The following is a 16,150-nucleotide window of genomic DNA, read 5'->3' as shown; positions in this document are numbered from 1 at the left end:
GGATGATTCTGCAGTTCGTAGCATGTATATATATATGAATATATACAAATAGAAAGGTAGGGGGCTTGGGAGATGGCTCAATAGTTAAATGCACTGGCTGCTCTTCTGGAGGACGCAAGTTCAACTCCCAGCACCCACATTGCGGTTCACAACTGTCTTTAACTCCAGTTCCAGGGGATCTGATACTCTCACGCAGACATATGTGCAGGTCAAACACCAATGCACATAAAATGTATGTATGTATATGTATATATGTAAATTTTTAAAGAAATAGAAAGGCAGAAGACAGATTGCAAGGTTCTTTTAGACATCACTATATATTCCTTCCTAATGAACATTTTTTTAGAACTGAAGATTAATTCATACCTGATCTAGAAAATACTGAAACATATAACCCCAAAATGTTATCTATGATTGATTAGATTGATTACTGAGAACTCATGTTCTGAATTGTCATTTCAGCATGTGCTTGAACATCTATTCGTGTTAAAATGAATACTAAAATCATTCACCATAACCAAGTAGGATTCATTCCAGAGATGCAGGGATGGTTCAACATACGAAAATCTGTCAATGTAATCCACCATATAAACTGAAAGAATAAAAAACACATGATCAGTCAGTCACCCTGAGCAGCGAGAGTGCGGTGGGCCAAGCAGGGGCTGCAGGGGAGTGGGAGTGCAGATTGAAAAATGCAGACCACCAAGGCACTGCTCATTACTCCAGTTCTGATCCGCTCCTGCACCAGGGGTCTAATCAGGCCTGTGTCTGCCTCCCTCTTTAGTAGACCAGAGGCCCTGTCTAAACAGCCTTCCTGCAGCAGCTGCCCTCTCCAGGTGGCCACACGGGAATTCCAGACCAGTGTTGTTTCCCGGGACATTGACACAGCTGCCAAGTTTATTGGTGCTGGGGCTGCCACAGTTGGTGTGGCTGGATCAGGGGCTGGCATTGGAACAGTGTTTGGTAGCTTGATTATCGGCTATGCCAGTAACCCGTCTCTCAAGCAACAGCTCTTCTCCTATGCCATTCTGGGCTTTGCCCTGTCTGAAGCCATGGGGCTCTTCTGTCTGATGGTCGCCTTCCTCATCCTCTTCGCCATGTGAGGCTCCGTGGCGTCAGCCAGCCATCCCTGCTGCTTCGACTCCATGCCAGTCCTGGTGCTGGAGTGTGCTAAGCTTTACCATTAAACAATGCTTCTCTAAAAGAAAACAAAACAAAACAAAACAAAAACACACGATCATCTCACTAGATGCTGAAAAAGTCTTCAACAAAATCCAACACACCTTCATGATAAAGGTCTTGGAGAGAATAGGGATACAAGGAACATACATAAACATAATAAAGGCAGTATACAGTAACCCAACAGCCAACATCAAACTAAATGGAGAGAAACTCAAAGCAATCTCACTGAAACCAGGAACAAGACAAGGCTGTCCACTCTCTCCATATCTATTCAATATAGTACTTGAAGTTCTAGCTATAACAATAAGACAAAAAAGGATATCAAAGGGATACAAATTGGAAAAGAAGTCAAACTCTCACTATTTGCTAATGATATGGTAGTATATATAAGTGACCCCAATAATTCTACCAGAGAACTCCTGAAACTGATAAACACCTTCAGTAATACAGCAGGATACAAGATTAACTCAAAAAATCAGTAGCCCTCCTATATACAGATAACAAACGGGCTAAGAAGGAAATCAGAGAAACATCACCCTTCACAATAGCTACAAATAACATAAAATACCTTGGGGTAACTCTAACCAAACAAGCAAAACGCCTGTATGACAACCTCAAGTCTTTAAAGAAAGAAATTAGAGAAGATATCAGAAAATGGAAGATCTCCCATGCTCTTGGATAGGTAGGAAAATATAGTAAAAATGGCAATCCTACCAAAAATAATCTACAGATTCAATGCAATTCCCATCAGAATCCCCCAGCACAATTCTCCACAGACCTTGAAAGAGCAATACTCAACTTCATCTGGAAAAACAAACAAACCAAGCAGATCCAAAACAATCCTGTACAATAAAGGATCATCTGGGGGCATCACCATCCCTGACTTGAAGCTCTACTATAGAGCTATAGTAATGAAAACACCTTGGTATTGGCATAAAAACAGAGAGGTTGACCAATGGAATAGAATCGAAAACTCAGATATCAACCCACACACCTATAAACACCTAATTTTTGACAACGAAGCTGAAACTATAAAATGGAAAATAAGAAGATATATTCAACAAATGGTGCTGGTATAACTGACTGTCAACATGTAGAAGGCTGCAAATAGATCCACATCTATCGCCATGCACAAAACTTAAGTCCAAATAGATCAAAGACTTCAATATAAATCTATCCACACTGAACCTCATAGAAGAGAAAGTGCGAAATACATTTGAACACATAGGCACTGGAGACCACTTCCTAAATAGAACACGAGTAGCATAGACACTGATATAGACAATAAATGGGAACCTTCTGAAACTGAGAAGCTTCTTTAAAGCAAAGAACATGGTCAACATCACAAAACAGCTCCCTACGGAACAGGAAAAGATCTTCACCAACCCCACATGTGACAGAGAGCTGATCTCCAAAATATACAAAGAACCTGAGAAACTAGAAATCAAACAACCAAATAATCCAATTTAAAAATGAGGTACAAATATAAATAGAGAATTCTCAACAGAACAATCTCAAATGACAGAAAGACACTTATGGAGATGTTCAACATACTTAGTCATCATGGAAATGCAAATCAAAATCACTCTGAGATTCCATCTTACACCAATCAGAATGGTTAAAATCAAAAACACCAATGACAGCTTATGCTGGAGAGGATGTGGAAAAGGGAGAACACTCCTCCATTGCTGGTGGGAGTGAAAACTTGTACAGCTGATGTGGAAACCAGTATGGTGATTTCTCAGAAAATTAGGAATCAACCTACCTCAAGACCCTGCAATACCACTGTTGGCCATATACCCGAAGGAGGCACATTCACACCACAAGTACATTTGCTCAACTAAGTTCATAACAACATTATTCATAATAGTAAGATCTTGGAAATAACCTAGATGACCCTCAGCTAAAGAATGGGTTAAGAAAATGTGGTACATTTACACAATGGAGTACTACTCAGTGGTAAGAAACAATAATATCCTAAAATTTGCAGGCAAATGGACAAAAGTAGAAATAAACATCCTGAGTGAGGTAACCCAAACTAGAAAGACAAATATAGTATGCACTTACTCATAAGTGGATACCAGACATAAAGCAAAAGATACCCATCCTAAAATCCATAACTCCAGAGAATCTAGAACCCTCCTCCAGAAACAGATATAAGCAGATGCAGAAATCCACAACTAACCATTGGCCCAAGCTCCTGGAGCGCAATTGAAGTGAAGGAGGAGTGAAACTATAAACAAAGGAGCCAAGATCATGATGGGAAAACCCACAGAATCAGCTGATCCTAGCTAGTGAGAGATCACTGACTCAGGTCTGACAAATGGGGACCTGCATAAGACCAAACTAGACTGACTACTTTAATATAGGTGACAATGGTGTGACTGGGACAATATATGAGGCCACTGGCAGTGGGTCCAAGATCTAACTCTAATGCAAAAACTGACTTAGTGGAGTCCTTTCTATATGGAGAGATACCTTACCCAGCCTAGACACAGGGGTTTGGGGGTGGAGAAGTGCCTTGGTCCTGCCTCAACTAGATGATGGGACAGACTTAATAGACTTACTAGGGGGGGGCCTTACCCTCTCCATTCAGCAGATGGGAGGAGGGGGAGTGGAGGGTTTGAGAGGAAAGGAGGGAGGGGGAACTGGGGTTGGAATGTAAAAAATTAGTTAAAAAACGAACAAAAGAAAACAAATGCTAAAAAACCATTCCACTTAATTACTCCAATTTCCTCTCAGAAAAAAGAAACAGTATCACAGGTTTATTTACATTGGAAAAGTCTCCCCAGGACATTAATAAATAGTCCATGACAAAAAATACATACACAGATGGTTGACATCAAGTTTACTCAAAGTAAAGGACCAGATGTGAACCAATTCTTTGCTAAGAATAAGAACAGTGGACACACACTATGTTAGGGGAAACTGTCACCCCATTTACTTTGGGTCTATAGATAATAGTTTTGAATTTTTTCCAGTTAACTCTTGCAAGATTATGCATCCCCCTCTATGGCTCATCAGTCCTGCGAGAGCTATAACTTTAACTTTGTACCAAAGCAAAGACCTTAGAGGACAAAGACTAGAGGAGTATTAGCATTCTCTTTGTTTCCTGGACACCTTCTTCAGATTGGTTGTGACTCAGAAATCTTCACACATGCACCAACAGAAAGAAAAGACAACATAACTATGCCTGGCCAAAACTCAGACTGAACTGTTTAGACCTAGTGTTATGGTTTGGTTGAGTGTGTCACAAAGGTAAATAAATAAGTGTTTGGAACCCAAAATGATAATATTGGGAGATAACACAGATCTTGAAAAAGTGGGACCTAGTGGAAATGTCTATGAGTCACTGGGTATACACCTTGAAAGGGACACGCTCCAGTATGCCCCCAGTCTTTTCCTCACTGTCTTGATTGTGACTACAGCATCACTGCATGAATTCTTGCTATGATGTTAACATTACTAGAGATCCAAAGCAATAGGGCCACTCATCCTCGGACTTGAAACTCCAGAACTGTAAACCAAAATAAATGTCTCTTTATTTCATAAGTCAAGTGCCAGGTATTCCATCATACTAATGTGGGGCAGCCTCACACACTCATTTGGTGAAGAAAGACTATAGCTTATTTTTTGCAAATAAAGTTCCCTGGAGCACAGCCATGCTCTTTCATCTACTATTATCTATGATTTCTCACAAAACACATTGGCAGACTTGAATAATTGCAACAGAAGTGTGATCTGCACAGTTGGGAAAATGTCCCATTGAATCCCTTATAGAGAACAGCTGATTTTGTCATGGCACATCTGCTTCCTCCCTCCTCACTAAGCACAAGTCCTCACAAATACGCTCCACTGATGATAAAGACAGATTCTTATTTCTTTTTTACTTTCACCTCAGCAATTCCTGTCTGCTTTTAATTAGACTCAAATCTAGACCTCAGCTGTTCACACAGAAGGCCAAAGGGTAATGCAGTCACCACTTCTAATTTTCCTCTACTATGCTGCAATCAGTTCACAAATTAAATCTGATTGTCAAAGCCTGAGAAATGCTTAAGATGGGGCCAAAAATAATAAAGGTAATTCTGTTAAGGAAAGGGCAAGGCGCCCCTTTCCTTGTGCTATTTCTGGTGTGTAAGTAAAGCCTAAACCAAGGAGAGAAGAGCAATGTGGAGATGTCCGTATTTCTGAATCTCTAAAATAGATGCATTATTTTTAAGCACATTTCTTCTGTCAGGCTGAACCTTTTCCAGGATAAGAGCTGCAACGTGTACAGGCCTTTGCCATCAGCTAGGTAATTGCTGGCTCTAGTCCAAAAGGTTGGTTCCCTGAGCCATATATTGAGTGACACTTTGTACTGGAAATCTCGTGTTTCCACAGCAGCAAATGAGAACAGCAACCGCCCAAAGACTAACCATGTTCTCCATCTTACTCTGCACTTCAGACAGTGGATTCCTGGCATGGAAACTGTTTCCCATAGCCTTTCCTAAAGGTGAATCAGATTACAGGAGTGCTTCATGCATCTATTTAATCATAAAATGAAGTATCTCATAGAGGTGACGTTTCAAAAACATGTAAACTTCAAAATGTTTGTAATAATAGTCACCTTAAACAGAATAAAATGTATTTTATACTACATGAGAAACACTAGGGTTTTTTGTTGATGATTAGCAGTCATAACTCTAAGCATTTAAAAACTATCCCTGTCCTCCAGGATTACAGTCCAGTCAAGATTTTATGTAAAGTCACATGGCATACAGCTTTGGCTTTGTGGGACACACACAGTCTTCGTTACATGTTCTTTGATTTGGGAACAGAGCAGAGCATGTTAAGCTTTTGGAGCATCCAATTTGAATCCTCAAAGGAAATGTAAGGGCCAGTTTTGAAAGGCAAATTTACATCTAGAATATATGTATGTTTGTATGTATGTATTTATGTATACACACACATATAGAGAGGGGGGAGGGAGAAATCTTAAACTGGATGTGGTTACATATGCCTATAATCCTAGCACTTGGGACATGAAGAGAGGAGGCTTGTTAGTTCAAGGTCATTTTCAGCCATATAGGAAATTTGAGTCTATTCTGGGATAAATGAGACTGTCTCAAAAACAAAATAATAATAATTAATAATAATAATAATCTCATTCAATTCAACAACAAAAGTCAATGCAACTGAAAAACTGGCAAAGGTATAAATAGATATTTCTCTAAAGAAAACTCACAAGTAACCAAAAACAACATCAAAGATGATATTTAGCATTAACCATTAGGTAATTACAACACTATACCTCACCTGAGCAACACAGTAGACCTAGCTGAAGGGCTAGTGGGGGTCACTGTTAAATAACGTTTTCAGATCCTCTTTTAACAAAATGAAGGTCTCATTATACACTTAATATATGATGAGCATATTTTCATGTGTATACATACACTTGATTATGATAAGTCATTATACAAACCATTGTCAATACCAACTATTACTATCATTGACCTTTACCAAATTATAAATCATATTTTATATCTTATTATGTAAGTTTGCCTTCACTTTATTGATAACAAGTAATCATATGTGTGTATATATCTGTCATTGAACTGCTTTTAGGAACTCACTTTATGTCCATCCTTTGTCCATTATTTTTGTTGTATGTATTGCATGTTCGTGTGTGTGTGTGTGTGTGTGTGTGTGTGTATACATGTGTACATACATTCATGTAAAGATCACAAATAGATGTTGGTGTTTTCTTCTAATGCAGTATATCTTATTACTCTAAATAGTCTATCACTGAGGCTGGAAGCTTCTGATTCTTTTAGACTGTCTGACTAGCAAGCTCCAGGGATCTTCCCTAATGACAGTTTATGCTGGGGAGGATGTGGAGAAAGGGGGACACTCCTCCACTGCTGGTGGGAGTGCAAACTCGTACAGCCACTTTAGAAATCAGTATGGAGATTCCTCAGGAAAATGGGAATAAACCTACCACAAGACCCAGCAACTCCACTCTTAGGCATATACCCAAAAGATGCACATTCGTACAACAAGGATATCTGTTCCACTATGTTCATAGCAGCATTATTTGTAATAGCCAGAACCTGAAAGCAACCTAGATGCCCCTCAACTCAAGACTGGATAGAATAAATGTGGTACATTTACACAATGGAGTTCTATTCAACGGAAAAAAACAATAGAATCTTGAAATTTGCAGGCAAATGGATGGCACTAGAAGAAACCATCCGGAGTGAGGTAACCCAGTCACAAAAAGAGAAACATTGTATGTACTCACTCATTTGTGGATTTTAGACATGAATCAGGGGAGTGCCAGCATACAATCCCACTGCCAGAGATCTGGGAAACAGAACCTTCATCCAGTGACTGACAAAAGCAGAGGCAGACAACCACAGACAAACACTGAACTGAACTCCTGAAATCCAGTGTCAGAAAGAGAGAACTGATGGCTGTGTGGAAAGCATGGGACTGACCCAGACCCCCTGAATGTGGGTGTCAGTGAGGAGGCCTAGATAATCTATGGGGCCGTGGTTAGTACTTATCCCTGGTGTTCAAATATACTTTGAGTGCCCATGCCACAATGAGGGATGCTCTCTCATCCGGGACTCTTGGGGAAGGACCTAGGCCCTGCCCTGGATGAAATGACAGTTACTGGAGATCCCCATGGAGGGCCTCACCCTCTCTGGGGATCGGAGTGGAGATTGGGTGGGGGAATGGGGGACCTAGTGGGGGAACAGGGGAGGGAGAGGGAGCTGGGATTGACATGTGAAATAAGATTTTTTTCTAACATAAATAAAAAATAATAATAATTTAAAAATAAATCCATGTAAAATGTGAAAAAAAGAATGCAGAGTGAGCAAGTCATGCAGAGTAAGCAGGACTCTTCCATGACATCTCTGCATCAGCTCCTACCTCCGGGACCCTGCCCTATTTGAGTTCCTGTCCTGACTTCCTTTGAGATGAACAGCAATATGGAAATGTAAGCCAAATAAATCCTTTCCTCCCCCAACTTGCACTTGGTCATGGTGTTTCATCACAGTGATAGTAACCCTAACTAAAACAATGTCTTTAGGGAGACAGTGGAACAGAAGAGCTTGGAATCTTGATTTGGTTTGGTTGGTCAGTTTGGGTTTTGAAATTCAGCTTGGTTTTTGAAGAAATGAGCAGCATTTTTTGTTTGGGGTGGGTTTGATTTTTGCTTTTACTCTAATATTTTCACTTTATCCATGTGTATTTGTTTCTGTTGAAAAGTCACAACAGAGTGACACACAGAGTGACGTTCACAGCCTGACCCCATGCTCTCTTTATTTCCCATGGATGCCTTTATTACTTCAATTTGTTCTAACAAGATTTGACCCACAGTAATTGCTGCGGGAATTCTGTCACAACTCTACTGACCAATTGTGAGGAACTGCTTGGCCCAAGGGGTGGAGAGGAAGGTATGTGACCCGAATACCCAAATAAAAGGCCAGGCAGGGCAAAGCTCGCTCTCTTGGAAGGTGGAGCAGCTGCTGGCAGTGACCCACAGGAGCACATGTGGCTGGCGGCTTGGTTTGGTTCCCCCATTCCCTTGGAGGAGGCAGTGGTGGAGAAGGCAGCGGCATAGAGGCTGTACCCACGGCAGCATAACAGCTTCATTTGTCTTGTGAATATACTGAATTTGTTGTGAATAAACTGTGATGTGACCCCATTGGCCTCCATCATTTAGTAAATATATAGTTACAGATATGAATAGTTCCACATTGAAGAGAAAGGAGAAAAGTTGTGGGGGTAACACTATGATGTTGCGGGTATTGACACCAACTATCTAGGCCACATGACCAAGTCTCTGGGAATTGGGTGCATGGCCAAATTGTCTTGCCCTCCCTTAGAGTTGTTCTTAGATTATTGTGCATCCAGTTGGCTAGCTGACAAGGACATCCCTGTCGGTAGTGACTCTCGCTTCAACTGTCTCAGAGTCCACAGAGATCCTCTAACTTCTCAGAGTTGGGAGCCACTCTGGCTGGAGTCTCTGTGTGGAACCAGGGAGGGAGCTCTGTGAAGAAAAAGTGAACCTGTGCATCTACTGGGTACCTCTGATCCAAACGGCAGATGAGCTTTGTGTGCCTCTCCCTTCCTCCTTCAGTTTATCACTCCTTCTGGAAGATTTCGTACTAGCCCACTTTGTGTCCATCACTGGTAATCCCATTGTCTTTCATTATTCTACTCAAAACAGTCTGAAACTGAGCCAGTGAGGTAAAAAGCACTTGCCTCACAAACCAGAGTTCAATCCCCAGAACTCACAGAAAAGAAAGAAAGAATTAGAAGAAATAAATGTAGTGGGGCACAACTGCAATCCCAGCAGCACTGTGGGCATGGGAGGCAGCTAAGAGATGTGCTGTCCAATTTAGTGGTGTATGGCCACAAATAGTTGTCATACACTTAAAACATTCTTAGTGCATCTATGAGGTTGAATTTCATTCCATTTTAATTAATTTGAATTTAAAGAGAAAAGCAAATTCTTGGTTCAGATAAGTATGCATCAAATGTCTTGAGTATGTGAATATACTTTGTCACCTGTCACTTTTATGAAATCTAATATGAAGTTAAGTGTTTCAAATAAAAATTTCACAGCTAAATCGGGATCTAATTCTAAAACATACACTAAGCTTGAGAGACTTAGTACAGAAAGAAGAATGTAAGAGATCCTCTCAATTTTTCTTAGAGACAGGTCTCAAACTAAGTTGTCCTAGCTAGCCTGGAACTTGCTTAGACCAGCCTAGTCTGGAACTCACAGAGACCCGCCTGCCTATGGCTCCCAAGTGCTGAGATTAAAGGTATGTGCCACCACTGCCTGACCATCTCTCCATGATCATTCTTATACAGACTGTATAATTTTAAAAGTGGCTTCCTCTCCAAGAGGCCTGCCTCACTCCCCTTCAGGTCTCTGGGTCCTGGTATGTCCTTCATCCTCCAGAACTCCCCAATGATCAGACTGAGGCTGAAACTTCCTCCGTCTCTCCCCACATCTTCTGCCAGCTCTCCCTTAGGAAACAATTTGTTCTCCAATTCACCTATAAGGGCTGTTTGGGGGGAACCTGAGTTCAGACAGACTTTCTTACCCATAGTTTTAGTTCACCATTTCATTTACTGGCAAGTCCCACATACAGTAGTAGGCATTTCATAGCATGTAGCAATTCGTATAGCCACTTTTGTGTGCAGCCAAACAGCCAATGGTTGGCCTGGAATGAAAAGCACAAATGTGAAAGAGTGATGATAATTTGCAGTCAATTGTTTGCACTAGGGAATGATGTGGCATATCTTTGATGAGCAAGTTCCCTGAGCTCCAGAATTGCCCAGCCATCAACACACTGCTTTCAGTATCATCCAGGTTGTCAACGATACTCCTGGGGATTTAAAGAGGCTGAAAACTTCATTTGCTGCATGTCATAGATAGGAATTCTATTGTGGTGAAGAGACACGATGACTGCAACTCTTATAGAGGAAAACACTTACAGTTTCAGAGATTTAGTTCATTATCATTATGGTGTGACATGGTGGCCTGCAGGCAGACATGATGCTGGAAAAGTAGTTGAGAGTCCTACATTTTGACTCAGTGGAAGTGGTCTGTCTCACTGGGTATGGCATTGGCGTGTATGGGACCTCAAAGCCTGCCTCCATAGTGACACCCATCCTCCGACAAGGCCACACCCACTCCAACAAAGCCACACCTCTTAATAGTGCCACTCCCTTTGAAGGCCATTTTCTTTCAACCCACATGCTGTATTTAAGCCTAAGATCAACATAAAATCATCCCTTCCATATGACCCTGTGAGACACCAAGAAGCACAGTCATGTATTCAGCTCTAAAGGAGTAAGCTAAAAGAATGCCTCTGAAAGCTACATGCCAAAGCACAGCAGAGCCTTTCATTCTCTTTAAAAGCCACACTTTATTCACATGAATAATGCCAGCTTCCTAGAGAGAACAGAAGAGAACAGAATTCCTGTCTTTTAGGTAGGCAATTGGATCATCAAAGAATTTCTTTGATTCCCACAAGTCTGCTTGAATTATTGAATTGGGTCTTAACAGTCTTCCTGACTGTCATCATGCAGAATGTCATCTTTCTCAATTAAAGTGAAAGCCCAACTTTTCCCTTTTCAACACCAAAAGTTAGCAGCTATGCCAGGATGAAGGCACAAATGCCGAACAAATGCTTTTTGAAAATGGGTTGCAGGCACATTTTATCTAAGTGATGACTATTTATAAAAGCTTTAGTTGTGTTTACCTCATAAGCCATATTTTAGAAAATTTGGAATGTGCCCCACAGAAAGAGCAGGCTACGAGGACAACATGACCAACACACCTAGTTAATTCATCAAGTAGAGGAACACACCTTCAGCTAATTTACATGGATTTCTGCAGCAAATTTGTCCAGAATGTCCACATTATATGTCTAAAATCTGGCTGATGGACAGCTCAAAATCAAAGGGCTATAGAGGTGCAGTGGGCAGAAAAATTTTGTTAGCCCCTTTGTACTTATTATGAAGGTAAGTTTGAAATTTAAGTTTTGAAGACAAATTAAATTGTCAATGTTCAAAATTCATAGTTAGAGAACATCATCATTAGTGTATGAGTGCAATTGTTATATGCTATGGCATGGGCACAGAGGTCAAAGAATGAAATTCAGTCATCTAATTGTGCTGCCAGAACTTTTAACCACTGAGCCACCCTGCCACCCCAACCAAAGCATTTTTAAAGCTGTCTTCTGTGAGTTGGAGAGATGGTTAAAGGAAAAGAATGCTTGCTCAGATCTCTAGCACTCATGCAAACAACAGGTGTGTATGTGTGTGTGTGTGTGTATGTGTGCATGTGCACACGCATGTGCATGCACGTGTGTAACCACAGCACCAGGGCTGGGAGTCAAAAAATTGGAGTTCCCCGGGGATCTCAGCGGCCAGCCAGCCTAGTTGTAACAGTAAGCTTTGGTTCAGTGAGAGATCCTGTCTCAAAAAAATTAGGTGGAGAACAACTGAAGATGCTCAGCTTCAACCTCTGGCCTCCACATGCATGGACACACAGTTGTATATCTCCACTTCCTACACAAAAATGTGTGTGTGCACGTGCGCACGCACGCGCACACACACACATAACAGACACACCATACACCACAAATACAAGAAGCAATTCTTTTATTAAAAACTCTCCTCACTCTTTATCCCAATCTATTTCTCCCTTTCCATGTTACTACATTTTCATGTTTTATCCTGGCATTTCCTCCACATAGTCAAGCAAGCATGAATTATTTTTGCCTTTACTTTTTATATACATAATGTATACATTGTGATGTCCCTTGCATTTTTGCACTTACATTTTGCACAAATAGTTCCTTTTAATAAGAGGCCATTAGTAAGGTATTTGAACCACAAATTCAATGCATAATATCCACCAGATGATAACAACGAGAAGCACATGTCTGGACCTAGACTAGACTTAAAGAACAAGAAAAACATCTATATAAAAGTTGTGAACAGACAATGCCAGGGCATTTTGGCATCAGATAGATCTGGATGGGATTTGAGTGCTATCTATATGTGGACAGCCCCTGGCACTCTCAGGAGGTCAATGGAGATGATGGCATCTCCCTTCTCCCATTCCTGGGAAGAATGGAGAGAAATTGCATGAACAGATTCAGCACCTCCTCAGTAAGTGCTTTGTGAGCTCTAAGCACCCACGCCAGCAGGTTGGCTACCTTTCCATTCCTGTCTCACTTATACACTCTTTGTCAGCTTCCTTCACATCCCATGTAAATGACATACATTCAGATTCTTGTCCTAAGCATCATATTCCATGAATGGAGCTGTAGTTCAGTTGATAGAGTACTTACTTACCTAGCATGAAGGAAGCCCTGTGTTCAATCTCCAGCTTCCCATAAAATTGGACGTGCTGATCCACGCATGTAATCTCAGAACTGGGGAGAGAGATGGAGGCAGAAATGTTGGATGTTCAAAGTCATCCTTGACTACATAGCAAGTGTGAGTCTTGCTCTGAAGGAATCTAAGGTAAGAGCACATATTTCTTTAAACATAAAGGATGAAGGGCACTGACAAGTTTAAAGACTGAGTGTCTTTAGACAATCTCCAGGTGTATAGTAAGTACTGTATATGTTTTCTGTCATCGGTGATAGTATTATTACTGCTAGTACTATCACCACATGTCCGTTTTAGGAATGGCAACCACACTATCTATCACTATCTCATAATGAATCCTACTTTGTTTCACTGAGAAATAGCTTTCGCACCAAGCAATTGGACATGCACTATTATTTCCAATCCCTGTAGGCTATATCAGGAGCCAACCCTTGGCAATGGTTCTTAGAATTTCCCTCACATGTATCTGAATTACAATATTTTGTTGTAATCTGTCTCCAAAGCCTTCACACTCTTCTCTCTCACTAAGATATAGGGCATGCACTATTAATTAAATGACATGATATTATAGCCAGTAAGTGAATTACTCCAAGGCTCCTGCCTGTGGTAACTAACATCTATCAAAATAAAAGAGGAGGAGCGGTGCTGTCTGTGTTTCAAACAGTTTGGATTCATGGGGTTTTGATCTGGTTAAGTAGAAACTAACAAGCGGTTGAATTATGTTGAATGACATTGGCATGCCTATATTCCCCTTATTTGTTCTCAGGCATGGCAGAACGCTGAGAGTCCATTGATAGTGTACATATTTATCCTTAACAAACTTACCCCTTTCGAGGCAGGTTCAGGAATATGGCTGTGATTTTCAACGGATGAAAAGTATTCTTGCCAGACTATGTTGAGTAGCTGTTTTGTACACAAGAAACTATTTAAAAGTAAGTCAGGAGCAACCAATTAAATCTAAAAATGAGTCTGCAGCCACTGTACCAATTATAGGCACAACCAAGAAATAGTTCGCGTGCAAAAATACTCATAAAATCAGATTCGAGTCAGAGCTAGTCAATAGCTATCAATTGTTATTAGTGTAAAGCAAAACAGGAATGCAGGGAAATGCTGAGGGCCAAGAAATTGAATCAGAAAGTAAGTTTCCTCATGAATAGGCAAGCAGATTGCCTCACATAAACAGACACACAACCATCTTCAGTAAAATCAGTACTGAGGAAATAACACCTCAAAATAAAAGAGCTATCCACCAAAGCAATATCCCCACCAATATGCAGACATCATGGGCCACAGAAATAAAATTAAATGTGTATTTACAGCAATATTCATGACAGCTGTGGACCTCAACAGAAATATAGACTCAATTTCCTCTTTACCTAAACCCACACAAAGACAAGACTTTCCACACAGTCCTCCTACCCCACTTTGATGAACAAATGGACATTCATCTTTAGCCATTGTTCAGCGAAAAGCACTCAGAAGACCTTGGTCTACATCAGATTGCCTAGGACAGTGCTGCCTATGTTTTTGTGTTGGCAACATTAGTAATAAAATCAATTTCATTATCAAAGTTACCCTTGTTTCAGGGGTTTGTGGAGTTGGGGGAATACTGGTGAAAGGATACAAAGTTTGTGTCTGACATTAGGGATAAGATATGGCAATCTATTTAATGGTGTGATGATTATCATCATGTTATTGAAAACTTCCCAGTGAGTATATTTTAATGTTCTTACCACAATAAAGGATATGTGAGGTGTACATTACTCAGCTCAATTTGATAATTCCACCAGATACACATGTATCGAAACATTTATGTTGTACCCCTGTTTATAAGTATATACAGTTTTTCAACAATTCATACTTGGAGATCTTTGTATTTGGACATTCAATTTTTTGTTTGGCATGTTCGAAATGTCTCTTTATTTTCCAGATAAATAACAGTGAGCTTAGAGAGACTAATATATGTTTTCAAAATTAGACAGTTGATAAAGAACAGAGCTGGGACCGAAATTTGATTTTTCTTCTCAGTCCAGTCTTTACTGTTTTGGGGGGGCGGGATTGGAGGGACACTCAATTTTTATGGGAGTGTATTTGTTTACTTGCTTGTTTGCTCATGCTGTGTTCTTTGTATTTGGTACTGGCAACTAAAGATAGCACAATTTGCTATATAAGTGCTTTAGCACTGAGCCATATCCCACCCCTATAACTTTTTCAGAGTCCTGAATCATAAGAATTTCTTGGTCTTTTTGTAATCCTATTGAAGGAAGCCAAAATATATTTTCAGTCTCTTCAGATGTGTCATAATAAGGTGTTACAAATTCCAGGCATCATTCCTAAACAACTCCAAATATCCCTTGGAGGTATCTATCAAATTCTAGGGTATGAAAGTCATGGGAAACATGGAAAGAAAAAAATAATCGAGATATGAAAGGAAAGGAAGGAAAGTGGGGGGGAGGGAAACCTAATCATTGACTCATATAAGATGCAAAGCTTTTGCCCCTCTGTTTGCAAGCACTTAGTACTCCTAAGAATTTGGCACAGTTTACACAGGTTTCCTGACAACACATTTTCTCTTTTCATTCAGTACATAAATGACAGTCAACTAGCTAGATGTCACATGTCTATTTTGACAAAGCATCATGATAAAGCTGCAGTGCTTTCTGCTTAGAGTTTCTCAATACCCTTCTTAAGACATTTTACACATGCAAACAGGGCTTAATTTTGTCACAGATAACAGGACATTTCAACTGTGTAAACACTAATGACAGAACAACAGGATCAAGTGATTAGAAGAGTCTGGAAGTAAAGAACCTCAATTTACCCTGAATGTAATAGTAGGCAACCTAGTTTTTATATGCATCAAAGGAACTTCTAAATAAGCACCCATCAATATATATAATTAAGTGTGGAGATCAGACTGCCTGGGAACACACAGGTCACTCTTGCCAGAGAAGCAGGTTGGCTAACACCAGACATTCGCTTCCCCTTCTGATCCTCCAAATCCAATCCCCAGTCTCTGGGGAGTTCTGGAAAACACCTGCTGCAAACTCCCTTTCCT

At 40.4% G+C, this 16,150-nt stretch overlaps 1 protein-coding gene across 1 annotated transcript; it reads left to right on the top strand.

Moving 5' to 3' along the window:
• Nucleotides 1-619: 619 nt before the first annotated feature.
• On the top strand, nucleotides 620-1,204 carry LOC121139817 (ATP synthase F(0) complex subunit C1, mitochondrial-like). The gene has a single exon (XM_040743814.1). The coding sequence runs from the start codon at nucleotides 693-695 to the stop codon at nucleotides 1,101-1,103; it is 411 nt and encodes a 136-aa protein (XP_040599748.1). The 5' UTR covers nucleotides 620-692; the 3' UTR covers nucleotides 1,104-1,204.
• Nucleotides 1,205-16,150: the final 14,946 nt, after the last annotated feature.

The sequence above is a fragment of the Mesocricetus auratus genome, unplaced genomic scaffold (assembly GCF_017639785.1).
Source record: "Mesocricetus auratus isolate SY011 unplaced genomic scaffold, BCM_Maur_2.0 Super-Scaffold_100003, whole genome shotgun sequence".
NCBI classification, from domain to species: Eukaryota; Metazoa; Chordata; class Mammalia; order Rodentia; family Cricetidae; genus Mesocricetus; species Mesocricetus auratus.
This window is presented reverse-complemented; position numbering and strand designations above follow the sequence as displayed.

Bases quoted from the DNA above. Each gene is read 5' to 3' on its own strand.
- LOC121139817 (XM_040743814.1), top strand. From the start codon at position 693: ATGCAGACCACCAAGGCACTGCTCATTACTCCAGTTCTGATCCGCTCC.